The 23209-nt window shown below is 37.3% G+C and overlaps 1 protein-coding gene across 3 annotated transcripts in view; it reads left to right on the forward strand.

The window, feature by feature from the left end:
• LOC140162440 (diacylglycerol kinase theta-like) overlaps positions 1-23209 on the forward strand; it is a 180185-nt gene that overhangs the window by 125854 nt on the left and 31122 nt on the right. For all 3 annotated transcript variants that reach the window (XM_072185677.1, XM_072185678.1, XM_072185679.1), the window contains 4 exons: positions 4393-4493; positions 10420-10495; positions 11480-11580; positions 15051-15100. In XM_072185677.1, coding sequence (XP_072041778.1) covers positions 4393-4493; positions 10420-10495; positions 11480-11580; positions 15051-15100 — 328 coding nt within the window. The remainder of the gene's footprint in view (positions 1-4392; positions 4494-10419; positions 10496-11479; positions 11581-15050; positions 15101-23209) is intronic.

Here is a 23209-nt window from a genome sequence, read left to right on the forward strand (position 1 = left end):
TGTAAAAAACAAAACAACAAACAAATTAGACACAAAGAAACGGTAGAAAACACCCAGTTCACCCCAGAATGCTGATTAGTGTTGTCTAAATTGTCCCTGATTTGCACTACAAACATATAGACGAATCCAACGAGCCAAGTCATGGTCAGGATTTGGTCGGCCATATTTGGGACCCCGCGTGCACCAAACAGGTGTTGTGAGTGCCCAATTGGGTGGATTAAACCCGCTTTAAATTCGATGTTAGATTCTTTTGTGTTGTAAACTGTCATCATTCTTTTGTCTATGTGTAACATGGGTGATAGAATGCAGTTTAAAATACCCTTCAAGGCTGCATCATTTCACATTTTAGGTGAGATAGTTGGATCTGTGTGTGTTGGGGGTATACATGTTTGTGCATGCTATCTTCAGAAGATAGCAGAAAATTCTACAGTAAATGCAATATGTTCAGGGGGATAGGCCACATGTTCTCAATTATATTTTGCATGTGGGCCATTGAGGGCCAAAAATATTTAAAAGATTTGTGTTGAGGGCCATACACCATGGTTTGCTATGCACTGAGCTGTTCAAGGGCCAACCACACTTGTCGACAGGTTGGATCTGGCCCTCGGCCTGCCAGTTGAGAACCCCTGGGGATAATTCACTATTAATTTTTGTTGCTCTTGTTTTCTGGATATTTCTAAGTAAAATAATGGCAATGGTTTTAATAATCACACATTCAATTCAATTCAATTCAAATTTTATTTATACACACAAAGGCCCAGATCAGCCCTTGAGCTGGTCTTCCCTGGGGCCGTGTTTTACAACAAATATAAACAACAATATAATATCAAAAAATAAGAACATATACAATGTGAAATTAAAAACATATACATAAGCAGTAGGAAAAATAAATAATGCAAAATAACTAGGTAAAATTTAAATCATAATCACTGAATAACAGTCTTTTGAAGGAAGCAAGACTTACAGAGGACTGTGCTGAAGATGACAGATTATTCCACATAGTAGCACCTCTGTAAGAAAGACTACGCTTCTTATAGTTATTTGAAGGCAAAGGAATATTAACATTTCTTGGATTGCGCCTGAGGTCGTATTTATATTCTTTTTCCGTAAATAACTTACATATATTTTCAGGAAGTATATTGTTTGTCACTTTATACATAAATTCAGCAAGATGGATATTTCATTTAAGTTGTTCCAGAACTTCAGCTCCTGGGGTATCCCAAGGAACATTACAAATATATCTAGCAGCTCTTGCTTGTAATCTTTGAAGCTTAATAGAATCATTTTTGCTACAATTGCCCCAAATTACATCACAATAGTTGAAGTGTGGTGCAACAATAGAGTTATAGATAATTTTAAGGGTACTTTCAGAGACAAAATATTTAGCCCTTCTGATCATTGAGATGTTTCTTGCAGATTTTTTACAAACTTTTTCCATATGATCATGCCAATTTAAATTACAATCAATTATTACGCCTAGATGAGTGCTGGAGTAAACCTGACTTAATAGCATTACCATTTATATGTACATTTAAACTTTTGTTATTAATTTTACTTAGTCGCTGCGGTGAACCCATCATCATAAATTTAGTTTTATTCTCATTCAGACTCAGTTTATTATTGTCTAGCCATAATTTGATACTCGACAGATCATTATTTAAGCTATTTACAATATCAATGTCATTTTTGGCAGAGCAGTAAATTATAGTGTCATCAGCATACATACTGATTTGAGAAAAGTGAAGACAATTAGGTAAGTCATTAATAAATAAAATGAAAAGGAGTGGTCCTAGGATTGAACCCTGAGGAACACCGTAATTTATAGAATCAAAGTTAGAAAGTGTACCATTTACAAAAGTAGCTTGAGTACGATTAGAGAGATAACTTTTGAACCATCCAATACTGTATTTGCTAACTCCAAAATGTTTCAGTTTTTGAATCAGAATATTGTGATTTACAGTGTCAAATGCCTTTCTTAAGTCAATTAAAGCAATGCCAATTATATTACCATCATTAATAGCACCATACCAGTCTTCAGTTATGGAAGCAAGTGAAGTTGAGGTAGAATGTAGAGGTCGGAAACCAGACTGATTGGGAGAAATAAGACTATGAGAATTTAATTAAGTGTAAAACTGATCAAAAATGGCTCTTTCAATAATTTTTGATACAACAGACAAAATGGAAATGGACCTATAATTATTTGGATCACAATGCTGACCACTTTTAAAAATAGGTGTGACTTTGGCTTTTTTCCAATTTATAGGAAAAGTACATGACATAATAGAATAATTAATAATGTGAGTTAATATTGGTGCAATAACATGTGCTCCTGCTTTCAATAATTTGGCAGAAATCTCAAAAGATTTGTTTTACTTGTATTTTTATTCGGTCCATTTTGGCTGCTGTTTTTGTTTTCTTGGCTTGCATACATAGTAATACTACAAGTAATAGTATGTAGGGTTTTTTTTCCACACAGGGTGTGTAGATTTCAAATGGAGTCACCCATTCAGGTAACCCTATTTGATACATACATGTATTCACACTCTGTCACTCCCTGTGTGCAAGATTAAGGTCATGTCTTCCATGTTGGGTATGGATTTCCAACTGAAATAGACCAATACAACAATAAATGGAAGACATGACCTTAATCTCTCACACAAGGACTGTAGACTTCAAATAGAGTCATCCATTCAGATAACCCTATTTGAAATTCACACTCCCTGTGTGGAAGATTAAGGTTATGTCTTCCATGCGGGATATGGACTTCAACTGGAATATCTCTTTACTATGGTGGATAATAGTTTTATAAACATAATTATGATAAGAATCATGTTAGGCTGTTAATTGATATAAGATATAGACCTATACTTTTCACAAAAATGTTGAGAATTTTTTAAGTACGCCAGAAATAGCCATGTGTTGACGTCAATAAGTAATGATAGAGCTTATGTCTGTATGATGATTTCAGATGTAAAAGGCGATATATATTATACGCAATTGTGCCATTGTTGCTTTGGTTTTTAAAAGTTTTGGGTGTTTGTTTTTTTATTAATATTGAGAATGTAAGAAGAAATATCATAATAAAATTAAAACGAATATCCATTAAAAATATTTAGACAAAAATGAATTAATTGCATTGTGTTCATGACACGTCAAGACGACTGACCTCAGTCACATCCAAATTTGAACCAATGTACTGATACAAGCATTTGTGATGTAGGCGCTGAATTAGATGGATTTTCTCTGTTTTCTTTTTTTATGAAAATGTTACAATGTTGCTTTCAATAGTTTTCAGAAGCGCTGATGACTTACCAATGACTTACTCGACCACTTGACTTATCAATGGAATATATATTTCAACTATCATTGTATGGATATATATTGTTACTTTGTGTATAGAGGTGGGGCTGGGGTGTGTTTGTAGGGGTGCGTTCGTAAAAACCCTACAAATGAGGACTTCTGTGTGTTTTTTCCCTACTAACTGGGGATTTTGCTAAATGGGGACGTCCCCAGTCGTAATACTTGGGCTAGGGCTCGCCCTATGGGTGAAAATGTCATAAAAAATAAGAATTACAACAACTGGGGACTTAGGGAAAGGGTGAGGTCCCCGGTTGTACTAAACTTGAAAACACACAGGTCCCCGATTGGTAGGAGTTTGGCACATAAAAGTCCCCTGTCAACACACAACTCATAAAAAAGTCCCCGGTTATCAAAAAGTCCCCGGTTATCAACAAGTCCCCAGTCAGAAAAAACATACGAGTAGGGGGCGCATGTTTGTGTGCTAGCGATGTATTGGTGTTTCTCATCACTAGACTTGTGTGTTAGGATAATCCATAATTTTGAAATCCATTCACCCCGTAATGGAAGACACAACCTTAATATCCTATGAAGAGAGTGAAGATTTGAAATGGAGTCACCCATTCAGGTAACCCCATCTGAAATTCACACTCCCTGTGTGGGGGATTAAGGTCATGTCTTCCACAGGGGGGTGTATGTATTTGAGCTGGATTAGCCCAATTTGACAAAGCTGCAAGGATCAATCTTGATTCTTGCAAATGACTTGTGCAGGAATCAATTTGGGGGTATAAGTGCAAGGCCCAATCTGATAGTATTACAATAGCTGCCAGGCTTCATATGTTTACACTATAGAATGCAAAAATTGTCAAATGTCTTTAGGGCAGCTATTGTAGATAGGGCTTACTTGCACTTACACTTTCCTTTAATTCTTACAAAGAATTGTGAAATTTACAAAATTCCACTTTCATTCGCATGAATCGTTTTACAATAATCTTTTGGGAGTATCATGACAAAATTCAAGCCTTAATTATCATTAATCTTTTTTTTTTTTTGTACAACTACATTATTTTTTCTTCTCTTTTATTGTTGTTGCAGATGGTCTTATAATGAAGTTATATGATGGGTCATCGTCAGTCCAGAGGCGATCGTCACACACCATCAATGTACCAAAGGATGCCTCGGCATCACTCGTAGTGGTAGGTATTGGATTTATGCCAATGGAACGAGTGGGGGAGTGGAAGAGGGAGACAATGTGGGGGGGGAGATATTGTTTGTTTTGGTCATTGTCAGTCCCAGAGGCGATTGTCACACACCATCAATGTACCAAAGGATGCCTCAGCATCACTCGTAGTGGTAGGTATTGGTTTTAATGCCAATGGAAGGAGTGGGGGATTGGAAGATGGGGGGATAGGGGAGGGGTAGGTATCGTTTGTTTCGGTTGTTGTCAGTCCAGAGGCGATCGTCACACACCATCAATATACCAAAAGATGCCTCAGCATCACTCGTAGTGGTAGGTATTGGTTTTATACCAATGGAAGGAGTGGGGGATGGGAAGATGGGGGAATTGAGGAGGGGGGAGGTATCGTTCGTTTCGGTCATTGTCAGTCCAGAGGCGATCGTCACACACCATCAATGTACCAAAGGATGCCTCGGCTTCACTCATAGTGGTAGGTATTGGTTTTGTGCCAATAGAAGGAATGGGGGATTGAAAGAGGGGGGAGAATAGGGAGAGGGGGACGTATCGTTCGTTTCGGTCATTGTCAGTCCAGAGGCGATCGTCACACACCATCCAATGTACCAAAGGATGCCTCCGCATCACTCGGTAGTGGTAGGTAGTAGTTTTATGCCAATGGAAGGAGTGGGGGAGTGGAAGAGGGGGACAATGTGGGGGGGAGGTATCGTTTGTTTTGGTCATTGTCAGTCCAGAGGCGATCGTCACACACCATCAATGTGCCAGAGACGCCTTAGCATCACTCGTAGTTATCCCAGCATAGTGATAGGTGAAGGGAAGGCTTGTACGCAAACAAGACACTTGAAGCTAGCGAAATGAATGGAGGGCCACCAAAGACTGAATTGTTTATTCCCTACTTCCAAAATGATTTTGCGGTCCGTTTTCATTTCGAAGAACACCAAAATATTTAAGTACAATTTTACCAAATTATGATTTTTTTTTTTGGATTTGTGTTCTAAACGCGGGCAAAATTTCATAACAAGAAATAAAGTTTCAAGGGCCTTAAGGGCTGGGGTATGAAACGTTTGGACAGTATTTATTGTGGGACATTAGTGCACATCAGACATATCATTGCATTCTGAATACGAAGAATGTCCTGATAGATATCAAATAATTTTGATTTTTTGAAATTAGCAATGTTAAAAGTTTATGGCAAATGATTAAAAATTGATATTTTTGATATTAAACAGTACTTGAAGTAAATTTTATAAATCTGATGATTTATACCTAACGTGTATGTAGGTGGGATGAAAAGCCGACGATCAATTGAAAATTTTGACCTTTTCGTGGTGAAGTTATGAATTTTTTTCCCAAAACACCAAAAAAAAATTAGGTCTTTTGGGGAAAAAATCCATATCTTCAATATGAAAGGTCAACATTTTCAATTGATCGTCGGCTTTTCCTCCCAGCTACATACACTTTAAGAATAGATCATTAGATTTATAAAATTTACTTCGAGGACTATTATATATCAAAAATGTGAAAAATATCAAATTTTAATAATTTGTCAGAAAATTTGTATTATATCGTGAATTTCAAAATGAAAATTATTTGAGATCAGAAAGACATTCTTCGTATTCAGAATGCAATTCGATATGTCTGATGTGCTCTCATGTCCCACAAAAAATACTGTCGAAACGCTCAAAACGCTCATTCCAGATCCCTTAACCAAATTGTTTTTGGAGCAACTTTGCAATGCCAATAGCGGTTGCTACTCACAACTGTCACTGCCCTCAATCTCCTAATCCTAACCATGTCCCCAGTTATGCATCAATTTCTCATCCTTGTTTGGCCTGTGTTTACAAAGCACCTCTTTCCCCAAACACATGTACACGCTTACTGAGCGCTTGTTGAAATCTTACAAATACATGATTATTTTGATGCAATGAATATTGACTACAGATAATCTTTTGTTTTTTTGAGAATAATACATAGTGCAGGTTTCATAAGACTTGAATTTATTCTCTTGTCAAATCAGGGTGAAAAACCTTTCCGGGATCAGGGCTGTTCCAGTTAAAATCCATACACCCCCTATGGAAAACATGACCTTAATCTCCTACACAAGGGGTGTAGATTTCAAATAGAGTCGCCCATTTGGGTGACCCCATTTGGAATTCACACTCCCTGTGTTGAAGATTAAGGTCATGTCTTCCATAGGGTGTATGGATTTCAATTGGAATAACCCATTTGAGCATAGAGCAGCTGGGCGTAAGACTTGGATTTATTTATAATCTTACATGTTGAACTGGGGTGAAAAACCTTTTTGAGAACAGGAGAATTATTTTGATGTACTGTCTGGGTTATGTGATTTAAATCACTTTGATTCAATTTAAATCATAATTTAAATCACTTGATTTTAACAAACAATCACTGATTTGAATCAATTGTTTTGACTTTGATTAATTATTGACAATTCAATGTTGTTTTGGTTTAAAATTTGAACTTTGATAAAGATTTTATTTTTAAAGATACTGCAGTGCTGTCAATATTGAACGAAATTGGGCAAAAATCACAAATTGCAAAGGAGGACTTTACAATGCGCTTGGGAAAATGAGCTCTGTTGTCAATGTGTGTATACATTGTTAACCAAGGGCTTCTCAGCTGCACACCTCCACTGGATCCAAACTCATCATATACCACAACGTTTTGAGAAAATATTGGCTTATTCCTAATAGCTCCTAATGTTTGAATACAATGTCACTGAGTAACATAGTAGTGGTGTAAGGTGGTAATTCTGAATAAACAGGTTTAATTGGAGCAACCATACAGGCCCTAGAGGTTGGTTTTACATCTTAACTATGTACTAGTAACACCAGCAACCACAAGTAAATAAAACTGAACGATTTAATGTTTATTGGCCCCAAGAGTACTCGCTGCTAGTTGGTTACAAGAGGACTATTGTGATTAATTGAGCCAATCAGCAACATGGTAAGAATGGTGAATGATAGGGCTGAAGAAAATTTGTAGATGCTGTGTATTAATTGGTCATTCTGGTGAATGTATTGTGTAATTGACCAATCAGAAGGCTGTAGTTCTCAGGAGGTTAATAACGTATTAATAAGCTGTGTTTTGATTGGTCACTCTGATTATTGTATAATTGACAATTAGAATTGCTATAAATGAAAAACTGTAGTTTGCAGGGGGTTAATAGCATCCAAGGCTGTGGTAAGCATTTAGTAGTTGAATTCTATGAACTGTAGGCGGACCGCAATCCATTGTGATGGGATTCGAATCATGAAGGTTTTCTGCGGTAATCTAGAGCTGTGCCAGACAGAGCCAATTTTCTAGGAATGGGCACACATGAGAGCTGTGGTCTGCATATGTCAAGCTGAATTGTAAACATAGCTGTGGTGTGGTGATGAGACAGATTCATCAGTTTGACCTCCTTTCACTGTGATCTCAAATACTGTAAAAGTGGTAATTTTTGCGTGTGTAAATTTTTGCGCTTAGCCGATTTTGAACGACATTGCTTGTTTTAATTTCGCGATTTTGAGTTTTCTTACATAGACCTATACATTAAAATAACATATTCATGTGTTTTTATTTTAGCGGTTGCTGTGTTGTGCGCGAAAATTAATGTACTGTGAAAATTTCCACTTTTACAATACCACAATCCATCTATCCACAGTTCTTTGACCCCAATATGCTTGTACAGGCACAAAATAACCTTTGAATATGTAGGGTACAAATACTCCTCCATCCCCACATAAGGTCAAGTTTTCAGCCATAATTTTAAATGCAGGGTTCTGAACCTTGCCTTGAGACATGCGATTGGCTCTTAGTGTTTTGCTTTTGCTGCTTCCAAAAAGTTGGTTCACATGAACCCATTTCATTAACTATAGTATTCGGCAAGGTCCTTCAGCGGCGTCCAATTGCTCTACTTGGTTATCGTTAAAAAGAACTTGATCATGGCTGGGTCATGTGATGCTATGCTGCAGACTTGTTGTACCCGTATTTGAGTCTCAATTTCCGTACCCGTACTCATACTCATGGCTTCGGACCCGTACTCATGCCCTATTTTGACTTTGTACCCGTACTCATGGACTGGGACCCATACCCGCACCCATGGCCTGGGACCCGTACCGGTACTCATGGTCCGGGACCCGGACTCGTACTCATGGCGGGTCCCAATGCTACAAGTCTGCTATGCTGTTTGATCTATGTGATGATGTGGAGATTCAATTTGCAGATCAAAACCTCTGTTCCGTGTTTACGCTCTAAACAGTGCCAAATCGGCAAATCGTTGAAAGAACATTGCCGAAGAGTATAGTGCATTTTTAAGTATTTGGTACTTTCAAAACTTTACATTTGGAAACTCAAGAATGAAAATTGTCACAGAGAATACTGCCTTTAAAGTTGTATGATTAGCAAGGCATGACCTGAAAGTAGAGAGAAACCAGTCTGGAACCAACACAATAGAAGGAACCTTTCATACTTTATATAAGTACTAAGTTGTACCCATTCCCAAAGTTGACAATGCTACTACTAGTTCAGGTCCACTGAGCTTTTCACCAAACAAAAGAAAACAAGAGACCTTTTTTTTTGTCTTGCCTGAAATTCCAAATAGCTGTGATTGGGCTATTCCAGATGTATTCCGCACCCCCTATGGAAGACACTTCCGAATTCGGGCTAAATTGACAGCGAATTCACATGTCAGGAAAAACCCATGGAAGACACTGCGGAATTGTGGTAATATGTCTAATATGGCCAGCCGAATTCACGTAAATGTAAATGTCTACCATAGGGTTCCAGCTGGAATTAAAACATTTTTGTTTCCAGCCAGAATTCAAGTAAATGTCTTTCATAGGTTAATCGAGATGGTGATCATAAGTGAAGATTCTGCTGGAATTGGAGCATTTTGACCATTTTCCAACCGGAATATTAAGAAATGTGAATGTCTTCCATAGGCACATCATGGCCTTTCACAATCCCCACTCTTGTTTTTTCGTTTATTTTAGCAGCCGGAATTTCACCTAATCTCAATGTCTTCCATACCCTCCAGCCGGAATCTTTGCTAAAAATGACTGCTGGAATTCTAGACACATCTCAATTCCAGCTGGAATGATATTTTTTTTAAATGTCTTCCATAGGGGGGGTACGGAATACATCTGGAATAGCCCAGTTGGGCTCAAAGTTGGTGGATATAAACCCAAAGATGAATGGAATGTGTTAATAGCAAAGAAGTGACTTGAGGTCAAAGTTCATTGGGGATCAAATTTTAAAATTGCTCCAGTTGGGATCAGTATTAATTAAATAGTGAATAATAGATTCAGGCAAGACTTCATCAGTATAGCTACTCTTATTGTACTACTTGGATAACAAGCAATGTATATGTAATTGACCAGCTTATTTACAGGAATATTTGTCAATATTTCAAAAAAGGGAAATTGCTAACTTGCCAGGCAATTTGTTGTAGATGGTTAACACCATTACATTTATATACTTTGCTTTAGTCAGAGCACGATCTGAGGTTACTGTTCCAAACCCAGGCTACTTTTTGTACATTACCATGCATACAGCCCGAACTATGTCCCTCTATAACAATACGCGTACTATACAGAATAAAGTGTAGTATCAACACGTCCGTCAATAGCCTCAGATTGAGCATGTTATGCTTTACTTCACTGTGAGTTTGGTAGTGACGTCAGTACATATATGCTGTATCGCCACAAATGTGACAACTGGTTTAGGTTGTGCATGTGAATCGATGCAGTGACTATGTCACTGCCAACCATCAGATAAAACAAAGTCATTTCAATAATAATTGTATGCAATGCGCACTAGAAAACACACTTATTTCACTAACTCTACAAAGCAGAAAAAATAAATAAAAAATTTAACATTATAAATCAATTTTGTAATGGTTTCTTTCCCATTTCTTGTTGTTTTAGGAAACTGCAATGAAAGCTCTTCATATCTCTGATAACCCAGCACTGTACTACATAGCAGAAGCCATAGAAACAGGAGGTAAGAAGACAACACTTAACAGAACTTTTACCTGCCCAGTACTAGAAACCTAAACTTGGGGATAACTTCCTGGGGGTGGGAGCACTCAACTTAAATTTTGGTAGGGGTGTTAGGAGCGGAGCACCAAACTTTGAGAACTAAGAACTGAAAATATGGGCTCGATGACTTGAAATTTCAACATTTTTGTGGGGGTCTGTGAACTAAGATTGGGCCAAATTAGAGGCTTTGAGCTAAATTAATTTTTTTCCAAATTTGAGCTACAGAGCTAAAATTTTCAGAATTATAGGCTCAATGAACTGGAGAAAGATGCAAATGTGGGTCTTAAAGAACTGCTGGAGAGCCTGAAAAGGGACCCTTGACCGCCACACATACCCGTACCACCTTTACATGTGAGTGACCCCCCCCCCAGGAGGATAACACAGCCACATACCAATGAAATTGGGCAATTCCATACCACTCTGTCTTCCACAGAGGCAATATGTTTTTTAAATGGAATTGGCTTGGGTTTATTATTTAGAAACCCATACTCCCTTTGTAAATGTCTTCCACAACTGGAGTGAGTATTTCAAATTTAAGTTAGCCAATTGTCTTTTCTATTTGAAACCCATGCTATGTCTCTGGAAGATGTTAGCTAAATCTTCCATGGGGTGTGTAGATTTCAAATCGAATAGCCCATTGCACAGGATTGTTCAGGAACTGTCTTTTGGAATTTGCAGGAAAGCATTAAATAGCTCTTCTGGAGCCTTCAAGGAGAGCTGTGTAGAGCATTTACAATAGAATGCAAGGAGAGAATGGTTAACTAAGGAGAGCTAAAAATCACTCTCCTATATCAGATTTAAGGAGAGCAGTAGAGAGTGATTGCTCTCACTCTCTTCAAAAGGCAGTCCCTGATTGTTTAATGCAGAATTTTCAAATGATGATGAAGAAATGTGACAAATTATTGTAGACAACTGAAGTTATTTCTTATTGCTTTTTATCCTGAAGGCTCACTAGTGAAAGAAAAACGACTTGTCGACAGCGCACAGATAGCCGGAATTTATAAAACTTGCAAAGAACCTATTCCATCTATTATACTCAGACACCAGGTAAGCTTATGCAAAGACGTGCGGCAAAAAATTCTCATCAAGTATCATAATTATTGATTAATGCCAAATATTTTTTGTTTTTAATGTGTAAACTTAGATGTGTTACAGTATTCAGGATGCAAACACACTGTCGATTGAGATGGCAGACAATAAGGGACATTATTTGGTAATGTGGAATCTTTAACTCACGTGGTCACAGCAAAAGCCACTGCGCAAAATGCTACCCAATATAGACAAATCTAGCAAAAGAAAATCAGGTAGAATACATGAGTCTGGGAGTATGTGACCTTAGCTCGCGTGGTCATACAATGGCCACAGTGCTCGTATAAAATGCTCTCCAAGATGGACAAATGTAGCAAAAAAAATGCAGAAAAAATGAGTTTGGGAGTATGTGACCCTTAACTCACATGGTCACAGCAATGGTCACATTGCTTGTACAAAATGCTACCCAATATAGATAAAACTAGCAAAAGAAAATTTGATAGAAAACATGAGTTTGGTAGTTAGTGACCCCTTAGCTCGTGTGGTCACAGCAATGATCACAACGCTTACACAAAATGCTTTCAAAGACATACAAATGTAGCAAAACTAATTGAGATAGAAAACAAGCTTGCACACAATGGTTTCCATGACAGAAAATGTAGCAAAAGAGAATGAGTCAGAATACATGAGTTTGGGGGTATGTGACCCTTAGCTCTTGTGGTCACAGCAATGTTCACAGGCTTACACAAAATGCTTTCAAAGACATACAAATCAAGCAAAAGAAAATGAGGTAGAATACATGAGTTTGGGAGTAAGTGACCCTTAGCTCACATGGTCACAGCAATAGGTACAGTGCTTGCACAAAATGCTACCCAAGATGGACAAATCTAGCAAAGAAAATGAGTCCGAAACATGAGTTCGGGATTTAGTGACAGGCTTACATAAAATGCTTTCCAAGACAGACAAATGTAGCAAAAGAGAATGAGTCAGAATACATGAGTTTGGGAGTTAGTGACCCCTAGCTCTCGTGGGCACAGCAATGATCACAACGCTTACACAAAATGCTTTCAAAGACATACAAATCAAGCAAAAGAAAATGAGGTAGAAACCTTGAGTTTGGGAGTTAGTGACCCCTAGCTCTTGTGGTCACAGCAATGATCACAACGCTTACACAAAATGCTTTCAAAGACATACAAATTAAGCAAAAGAAAATGAGGTAGAAACCTTGAGTTTGGGAGTTAGTGACCCCTAGCTCTTGTGGTCACAGCAATGATCACAACGCTTACACAAAATGCTTTCAAAGACATACAAATCAAGCAAAAGAAAATGAGGTAGAAACCTTGAGTTTGGGAGTTAGTGACCCCTAGCTCTTGTGGTCAATGCAATGATCACAACGCTTACACAAAATGCTTTCAAAGACATACAAATCAAGCAAAAGAAAATGAGGCAGAAACTTTGAGTTTGGGAGTTAGTGACCCCTAGCTCTTGTGGTCACAGCAATGATCACAAAGCTTACACAAAATGCTTTCAAAGACATACAAATCAAGCAAAAGAAAATGAGGCAGAATACATGAGTTTGGGCATAAGTTCTCATGGTCACAGCAATGGTCAAATTGCTTGCATGAAATGCTACCCAAGACAGACAAATCAAGCAAAAGAAAATAAAGCAGGATATGTGAGTTTAGTAGTTAGTAACCCTATGCTCTTGTGGTCATAGCAATGGTCACGGCGCTTGCACAAAATGCTTTTAAAGACGGATAAAACAAGCAAAAGAAAATGAGTCCGAAAACAAGAGTTTGGGAGTTTGTGACCCTTAGCTCTCGTGGTCATAGCAATGGCCACAACGCTTGCACAATATGCTTTCAAGACAGACAAATGTAGCAAAGAAAATGAGTCTGAAAACATGAGTTTACAAGACTGATAGGCGATGGATCGTTCAGTGTCTTTGGACCCAGAATCTGGAACAATCTTCCTTCATCCATTAGGTCATCTCCCACAGTTACTACTTTCAAACGTAGCCTGAAAACCCATCTTTTAACCATTGCTAATTTTATGTTGTTTCTTTTGCATATTTTTGTTTACTTGTAGTCTTTAGTAGTAGGGTAAGTTTTTCTGTAAAGTGCAATGATCATTTCTTTGAAATTGCGCTATATAAATGCCGTTGTATGTATGTATGTATATGTATGGTCATAGCAATGGTCACAATATTTGCACAAATGCTACCCAAGATAGACTAATCAAGCAAAAGAAAATAAGTCTGAAAACAAAAGTTCAGGAGTAAGTAACCCTAGCTCTTGTGGTCACAGCAATGATCACAACGCTTACACAAAATGCTTTCAAAGACATACAAATCAAGCAAAAGAAAATGAGGTAGAAACCTTGAGTTTGGGAGTTAGTGACCCCTAGCTCTTGTGGTCACAGCAATGATCACAACGCTCACACAAAATGCTTTCAAAGACATACAAATCAAGCAAAAGAAACTCAGGTAGAAACCTTGAGTTTGGGAGTTAGTGACCCCTAGCTCTTGTGGTCACAGAGTAGGAAGTATTAGAAGTTGCAAATAGCTGGCACACATATGCAAAATAATGTCACCAATAATTACCATATTCATTCCATCAACCGCCCATGCCCCTATAAGCGCCCACTCATTTGGCCATTTTTTACATATGCAATTATGTTAGCAATGTAAAATAAAAGTGCCCAGCCAAAATGACTTGCTTAAGGGCTGGGGTATGAACGTTTGGACAGTATTTATTTTGGGACATTAGAGCACATCAGACATATCGAATTGCATTCTGAATACGAAGAATGTCCTTCTAATATCAAATAATTTTGATTTTTTGAAATTCGCAATTTAATACACATTTTATGGCAAATCATTAAAAATTGATATTTTTGATATTTAACAGTACTCGAAGTAAACTTTTAAAATCTGATGATTTATACTTAAAGTGTATGTAGGTGGGATAAAAAACCCGACGATCAATTGAAAATTTTGACCTTTCAGTATTGAATATATGGATTTTTTTTCCAAAAACACCAAAAAAAATTCAGTCTTTTTGGGAAAAATCCATATCTTCAATATGAAAGGTCAAAATTTTCAATTGACCGTCGGCTTTTCCTCCCAGCTACATACACTTTAAGAATATATCATTAGATTTATATAATTTACTTGAGGACTGTTATATATCAAAATTTGAAAAATATCAAATTTTTATAATTTGTCATAAAATTTGTATTATATTGTGATTTTTAAAAATGAAAATTATTTGATATCAGAAAGACATGCTTCGTATTCAGAATGCAATTCGATAGGTCTGATGTGCTCTCATGTCCCACAAAAATACTGTCGAAACGCAATAAACGCTCATTCTAGATCCCTTAAGCGCCCTGGGCGGTTAATGGAATGAATACGATATGTCAAGATATATTGAGTTTGAGATAAAAGTTAAATAATTGAAAATTGAATGTAATTTTTACCACTACAGGAGCGTGATGCAAAGAAGGGTCTCATTAAAGTTTACCCCGGACAACTACAGTAAGTACTTCACATGCTCAGTTTGCTTTTTTATCAAAATCAAAAGCAAATGTTTAAACTTGAGTTTGCTGTATAAGTGGAAATTGTCACGCAATCTGTTACGCTTTGCCGATTTTTAACTGTTGAATTTATTTTCAAATTCACAAGTAACTTCCTTAACTTGATCTATAAACTTAAAGTATGGTATTCATGCAATGGGCTATTCAGTTGAAGTCCATACACCCCTCTGGAAGACATGACCTTAATGTCCCATGTGTGACTCCATTTTAAATCACAGTGAGAGATTAAGGTAATGTCTGGGGGTGTATGGATTCCAACTGGAATTGCCCAGTGTGATTTTCCCTGTAGTTATTTGCTTGTAATGCAAAAAGAATTGTTGCATGAAAATTTCCACTTTTACATTAAAATTCTATTTATAGCGTAATCCAGGTATCCTTCCGCTTCTCTATCTTTATTGTAATCGTGTAACCACCCATCACATAGGTTTGTAATGTCTGTTTTGAGATAGAACAATAAAAAACAACGGATTTCCCTACCCATTTTTGAAATATTTTTTACCACCTTTCAAACAAGCTATAGGAACATGTAATATGTCATTGTAAAGCTTGTTGAAGGGAGAATTTACCTGTCCAATATCTCAAAAAGTGGGCTATATCATTTCAAATCCACACTCCCCTTTGGTAGATTTGGAAATATCTTCCACAGGGGGAGTAAGAATTTGAAATAGAATTAGCACATTAAGCATCTTCCATTTGAATTTCATGCACCCTTCGAAAAAGATTCAACCTGAATCTTTCTCAGAGGGAGGGTGAGTTTAAACAGAGTTGGTTAATGTGCTAGTTCCATTTAAAATTCATACGCCCTCTGTGGAAGATATATCCAATATCTTCCACGGGGGAAGAGTGGATTTTAAATGGAACAGCCCAATACAGACATTAAATCCCATTTGTGGTGGACAGTCACATGATGTCCTATATCTTTAGAGTTCAGGTGCTAAAATGCAATATACATATGTGCTGCCTTGAGAGGTTTTGATCAATATCTCTACATAAAATAGCAATATTAATACATAGATCACACAAGGCAGCCTATTTGATATAGGGCATTTTGCAACTGAACTGCAACCCAGAAATGATCGGCTATTGATCGATTCATTAGTTGCACTCTTCAGTTTGTTCACATTTACACCACAGTATTTTTGCATTGTACTATTTCTCCTTTGTCTCAAGTTATTCAACAAATTTACAGTAAAAACTCTACATGCTGGGCTAGTTACTTATAACAGCAATTCTTTGGGTACAAAAGCTTAGCAACTCTTGGAATTCATGTACTATAATAATTGAACCATGAAAACAGCTTGTCTTTAGCAGCAGCCACTTCTGGCTTACGCCTGCTTGATTGATATTTTCGCTTATGTAAACTGCCAGACTTGTTATCTGCGCCAGCAAAAAGGCAAAATACAACTCTTGAAATTCATTGAACCATGGGAACAGCTTGTCTTTCGCAGTAACTACTTACTGGCTTTAAAGTCATTGATTGGTATCTTGGTCAGCTTTACTTAATTGAGCTATTCCTGTTGACATCCCCTACACCCCAGACATGAATTTAATCTTTCACACAAGGGGTGTGAATTTCAAAATGGCGTCACCCATTCAGGTAACCCCATTTGAAATTCACATTCCCTGTGTGCAAGATTAAGGTTGTGTCTTCCATAGGGATATGGATTTCAATTGGAATAGTCTTTTCCAACTGGTAGTTGTCAAACTTGGTAACAAAAGTGCTTGAATAATAAATTGAAATTTCTACTTTTCATTTATGCAAATTGTCTTCTTGTGATGACTGCATCCATTTTGCTTTTTCCCTGAAATTTCTTGAGGCTTTCTTGAAAAGAAGAGCAAACTTGACAAAACCCTATTTTAAATTTGATGAAAATAATGTAGTTACAACATGTTTCCAAAGTTTTTGCTCCAGCTGTTTTGACCCCATAGGATAGTACATATAATTCTGGTGTAGTTAACACAAATCACTATGTTTTTGTATTTTTGTTCACACCATTTGAACAAAAAATATCTCGGGCATTGATTTTTTTGATGAAGAAAGTGAGCGGCGAGGCTGTCGATCGGGTCCAGACCTTCCCTTAAATGTATCATGCCCAGTACTTATTCACATAAACATCAGGTCCAATGACTGAACTATTTTCTTCTGCTTCGATAGCTATGAACATGTGATCAAGTGATCTGTCAAGCAGCCTCATTTTGTCCCCATCTGTCTAGCAGCAGTTCATTTTGTCCCCATTTATATGTTTTGCCTTTTTCACAAGCCTATATTTCAAAATAAGAGTTTAATGATATCAAATTTGTTCTTTGCTGAAAATGGGATATTCCATTTAAAATCCACATAGGGAGTATAAGTTTCAAATAGAATAGACAATTGGGTAACTTCCATTTGAAATACTCACTCCTGTTGTGGAAGATATAGGTAAATACGTAATACAGGGATAGAATGGGTTTCAAAATGATTAACTCTGTCCAATTACATTTAAAAAACATACTCCCCCTGTGAAAGATATTTCCAAAATCTTCCACAGGGGTAGTGTGGATTTTAATTGGAATAGCTCAAAATAGCATCCCATTCATTACACATAGCATCACTTGTATATAATGGCTGCTAGTAAGTTATGACACACAGACATAATTGCTGACAAACTATGATCATAATACGTTTCACCAGCAGTGACCCAGAATGGCCATTAATAAAACATGGAATCTGTTTGTTATAATCATTGCCCTCTGTACAAGCAAAGGCCCCATTTCAAAATCTAGTTTACAGAAATCAATTCACTTTTGAATATATCACATCACATGTTTAGCATCACTTGTGTATGACTACTCATAATTTATGACACACAGACATAATTGCTGACAAACTATGATCATAATACATTCCACCAGCAGTGACCCAGAATGCCCATTTATAAAACATGGAATCTGTTTGTTATAATCTTTGCCCTCTGTACAAGCAAAGGCCCCATTTCAAAATCTAGTTTACAAAAATCAATTCACTTTTTTATATATCATGTCACACGTCTAGCATCATCATGACTGCTTATAGTTTATATCAGACATACATAATTGCTGGCAACTTACTATGATCACATAGCTCTTCATCAGCAGTGACCCAAAGTGCCCATTTATGACAAACAGAATCATTTTGTTATAATCACAAGAAAAGGCCCTGTTTCAAAATCTAGCATCAATGACTGCTTATAATTTATGACACACAGACATAATTGCTGGCAACTTACTATGTAGTAGATAAAGGGTGAGAAACAGACCATTATCAGAAATAATGGGCGTGTTGTTCATGACTGGTGAGATGTTAGTTGGTTTGAGGTTGAGACCCCGATAGGGGTCGAAACCTCAAACCAACTAACATTGAGCCAGTCATGAACAACACACCCATTATTTCTGGTAATGGTCTGTTTTGAACCGTTATCTTACATATAATGACGAAGCAAAATTAAATTGTTTGCATCAAAATATGTATATATAATTGTTTAAAAATAAGTTTAATGCCAAACTGTACTTTCTTGAATTAAAAACACTAACACCTCAGACGCCAGCATTATCAAATCAATAATAGTTATTGATCTCAATTTACATTTGTATTTGAAGTGGTTTGGTAGGTTATTAATCCGCTGGAGTGTATTCACCCCGTGACCGTTGTTATTCAAATGATTAGTGAATAATGCAAAGAGTTGTCAACGCTTGTTCTAGGGTTTCAACACCATGAAATTTATATTTTAGAAAAATGTGAGTAACCAGATATTTGAAACACCTAGTAACGTGTGTCCAATGGTGCTCCCCATTATGGGTAGGTCACAGTAAGGCTTTCCACTCCCAGCCTCTTGACTTGTAATGAGTACCGCAAGTTAGTTGCGAAGCTCCCCTGGTCGGGTAGTATCCCGGGGGTTCTTGCCTAGTAGCTAATTAGCATGGACCGTTGAGCGTTTTTGGGTTGGGCAAGGATAAAGACAGATTCCCTTCTAGAAACTAATGGCAAGTTTATATACATGTACTGAGTATACATTCAACGAAACGGTTACTTTTCATTTATGAGTATTACCTCGTTATGCTAATTAAATTTTAATTTGCATAAATTGAACTATCTTTATTAATTGGGCACCAGTGATGTTCTAGTATTGTTAATGTTATACGGACTGCAGTAGCCCTCTATAATTTTCTCTTGCAATGTAACATTTGCATTTAAATTGAGCTGTAAATGCATTTGTTTTCTAAGTCTACCTGAGACTAGTAACGAACTCAGATTCTACATGTATGTTGTGATCCTTTCCATAGTGTTTCTAGAATGTCCATGGTATTCCTTTTGTTTAGCTCGCAGCCCGAGACCGTTATCTTGAGCTATTGTGTTGATAATGGTCTCTGGGCAGTTAGCCACCTCCATTACTCTAGGTAATGGTGTGGGCAGCGAACCTTAAACAAAAGAAATACAATGGATAATCTGTGAATAGAAAAGGGCTAGACGTATATTATCACATAGCCAGGGTTCCCACGGTCCTTGAAAGTCCTTGAATTTGAAAACACCTTTTCAAGGCCTTGAAAGTCCTGGAAATTTGCACAAGGTCCTTGAAAGTCCTTGAAAATTAAGTATAATTTTGACAAAATTTGGGGAGTGGAGAGGAGCTGTCACTTCTGTTAATACAGGGTGTCCCAAAAAAAAGAGGCCCCACATTGCGCCCTCTTTTTCTCCTATTTTTGAAACGTTGATCAAATATATTTTGGTATGTAAAGAAACCCTAAATCGTTAGCTTTAATAAACCAAAACAATTCTTTCAATCGGCTCACAATTTTTGAAGATATGCCCTCTTTAAGAAATGTACCCGTTTTTCACTATGTCCACGGATGAGGTTTGGCTGCATCAAAGTTTTAAACGAAACACACGGTTAATGACATGGATAGATAATAGCATTAGTCTTGGGAAAGCATTCACTATAAGTGAGGATCACCAGCTAGCTTCAAACATCTTCGCAACCCCAGACATTGCTGCATTCGCAAGTATCCGGTAGCACAAGGCCTTAAGGATGGTACGCAACGCAATTAATGCAATGAGAACTAGGGCTGAAACCTGTATCGTCACGGAGGCAACCAGGTAGAGGGCAGAGCAGCACAGTAAACTCACTTCAAAAGAACCAAAGACAAACTAAACAGCCCTTTTAAGGGCTACCTTTTATTCCAAAAAGAGAAATGACTTATGTTGTCAATAAAAAGAAAGCAAGAAACGAGATAGTAAGTAATTGCAAGTATAGCAAAAGAAGTGCCATCCCACATCAATTTCGCCTAAATTAATGACACTTAACAAAATCCATAACCCATAAACCCACCGGTAAAACCCATTCCCTTAAATAAAGTTGTTATTTTATAAAGTTATCATCGAGGAATGTTTTATATTCATGCATGGTATATGCACTTTTCAATCTTTGAAGTAGCCAAACCTCCTCCGTGGACAGAGTGAAAAACGGATACATTTCTTTAAAAGGACATATCTTCAAAAGTTATGAGCCTATTGAAATAATTGTTTTGGTTTATTAAAGCTAACGATTGAAGGTTTCTTTACATACCAAAATATATTTGATCAACTTTTCAGAAATAGGAGAAAAAGAGGCAATGTGGGGCCTCTATTTTTTGGGACACCCTGTATATGCAGCATGGAGAGCCGCAATTTTTGTGTTGTGGTAAGTCCTTGAAAATCATGCCTTTGGACCTTGAAAGTCCTTGAAAACACCTTGAATTTTAATGGCTTCAAGGTGCAGGAACCCTGCATTGCTCTTCACCAGCAGTGACCCCGAGTGCCCATTTATGACAAACAGAATCAGTTTGCTATAAATCACAAGAAAAGGCCCTATTTCAAAATCTAGTTTACCGAAATCCAACTTGCTCTGGATATATCAGTATCTCATGCGTCACATGTCTAGCATCATTTGTGTGTAATGACTGGTAGTTATGATATGCAGACGTTATTGTACCAACAAACTATGATCGCAATTCCTCAACTAGGAATGACCCAGAGTGCCACAATATTTTTTATTTTAAGAATAGAATCAATTTGTTTTATTTACTTTATTACTTGTTTGAAAATACATTTTGTAAGCAAAATTTGTTATATTTTACAATCCTTAATGATGGTGCTCGTTTTTGCTGGTTCAGCGGTGTCTGAAAACCAGAGGCTATATTGTCGTTGGGCAGGAAAAACCTCTTATGTGCTTGTGGCCCCTGAACATGGTTAAAACAAAACTGCCAACAGATTACATGGGAGGTTTTGCTTTAAACATGTTCAGGGGCCAATGACACAGGAATAACATTGCCTGTCCTATTTGACCTTTAAACATTAACCAGACTTCATTATATTGGGCTATTCCAGTTGAAATCCACACCCCCTGTGGAAGACATGACCTAAATCTTACACACAGGGGGGGTGTAGATTTCAAATGGAGTCACCCATTTAGGTAATCCCATTTTGAAATTCACACTACCTGTTTGGGAGAGTATGTCTTCCATAGGGGGTGTATGGATTTCAACTGGAATAGTCCCTTTGGAGTTCAAATATGTGTTGCAATGACCTTGTTTTGTAAAACTGATTTACTTTAATGTTCAACAGACTTAAACAGCAGATATCAATATAATTTAGCATCTGTCATATGCATTAATTATGCCTGTCTCAGGATCAAATGGCCTCTTCCCAATGGCATAGTTCAATAACCTCAATTAGACAGTAATAGTGCAATATTTGACCTCAAGTTGCAGAGTATGAACTTTTGTACCCAAATTTTCAAAGGTCATTCAATGAATGTACAACTGTATTGGGGTTAAAGAACTGCGCCCTGACAGATGAACATGTTGTGGATCAAATTGCCCTGTCCAAAATGACATGCAAATGGGTGGCAAGCACAGTTTGCACCCAAAGAAAATGAAATTAAATGTCCTGCAAAAAATATCAACAAAAATTTCTCCCTATATGTAGTTGATGTATGTTGACAATTGTGGGACAATTTATCAGTCATAAATCAAAATAAAATTGATATAAGTGGGTCTGTGTGAATTCTATTGCAATAAACATACATTTGTCATATGATGGACTAGATTTGTGAAGCACACCGACATCGCCTGGCTAATAATTACTTGGTACACCAGAGATACTAAAATCAATACCCGTGATCGATACACGTGAAAGTGCTATGCACGATTTTGATATTCAGACGAAAATCTTTGTATACCGGGTAGAAAATGATGAATATCTCCCGTAAATGATTTTGTCTAAAGAAACCAGATGTGGTTCCTTGCACTTGAATATATGTGTTGAACAGATACGATAGTCGTTAGCTTGCGTCTTGAGAAAGAAGCTTGCGTCTTGAACTCAAAAACTGACAATAATTCTGATTTTATATGTGCGAATTATATAGCGCGGTGTATAGGCCAATCGTGGGTAGTCTAAAAGCATATGACCTATGGCGTACCATGCTCGACTCACACACAGCGAGGTCAGTCACCGGGCAATCGTCAGTAGCCTTAGTCAGATGTCCTTCGGCCCATTATGCGTCTCAAAACTATTAAACAGGTCAGAACAAAATGGCCATGCGTGGCGGTGGATTCAACCTACCATGGGGATTTCTGCCATGAAGATATCGGGGCGATGACACTGTGTGAAGTATTCTGGGCAAATGGAAGTGTTTGACTCACTGGATCACAACATGTTCATCTATCATGGCACAGTTCTTTAACCCCAATACATTTGTACATTCATTGATTGACCTTGAAAAATTTGGGTACAAAAACTCGTACTGCAACTTGAGGTCAAATTTTGCACTATGAGTGTTTGTTAATTGGGGTTATTGAACTATGCCATTGGGATGAGGCCATTGTGGTCCATAGTGACTAGTTCATTAGTTTGGAGTCCTAATCAAATGGATGATGAAGTTGTACAGTCCTCAATCCAAGCCCCCCAAAAAAATTGTTTGCTTGTCCACACATCACTTTCAGAAGTTTGGTTGGTCAGTCGTCAGTCTGGAGAAGTTTTTTTTCTTATATCTTTTTT

This window comes from Amphiura filiformis, chromosome 10 (assembly GCF_039555335.1).
Source record: "Amphiura filiformis chromosome 10, Afil_fr2py, whole genome shotgun sequence".
NCBI classification, from domain to species: domain Eukaryota; kingdom Metazoa; phylum Echinodermata; class Ophiuroidea; order Amphilepidida; family Amphiuridae; genus Amphiura; species Amphiura filiformis.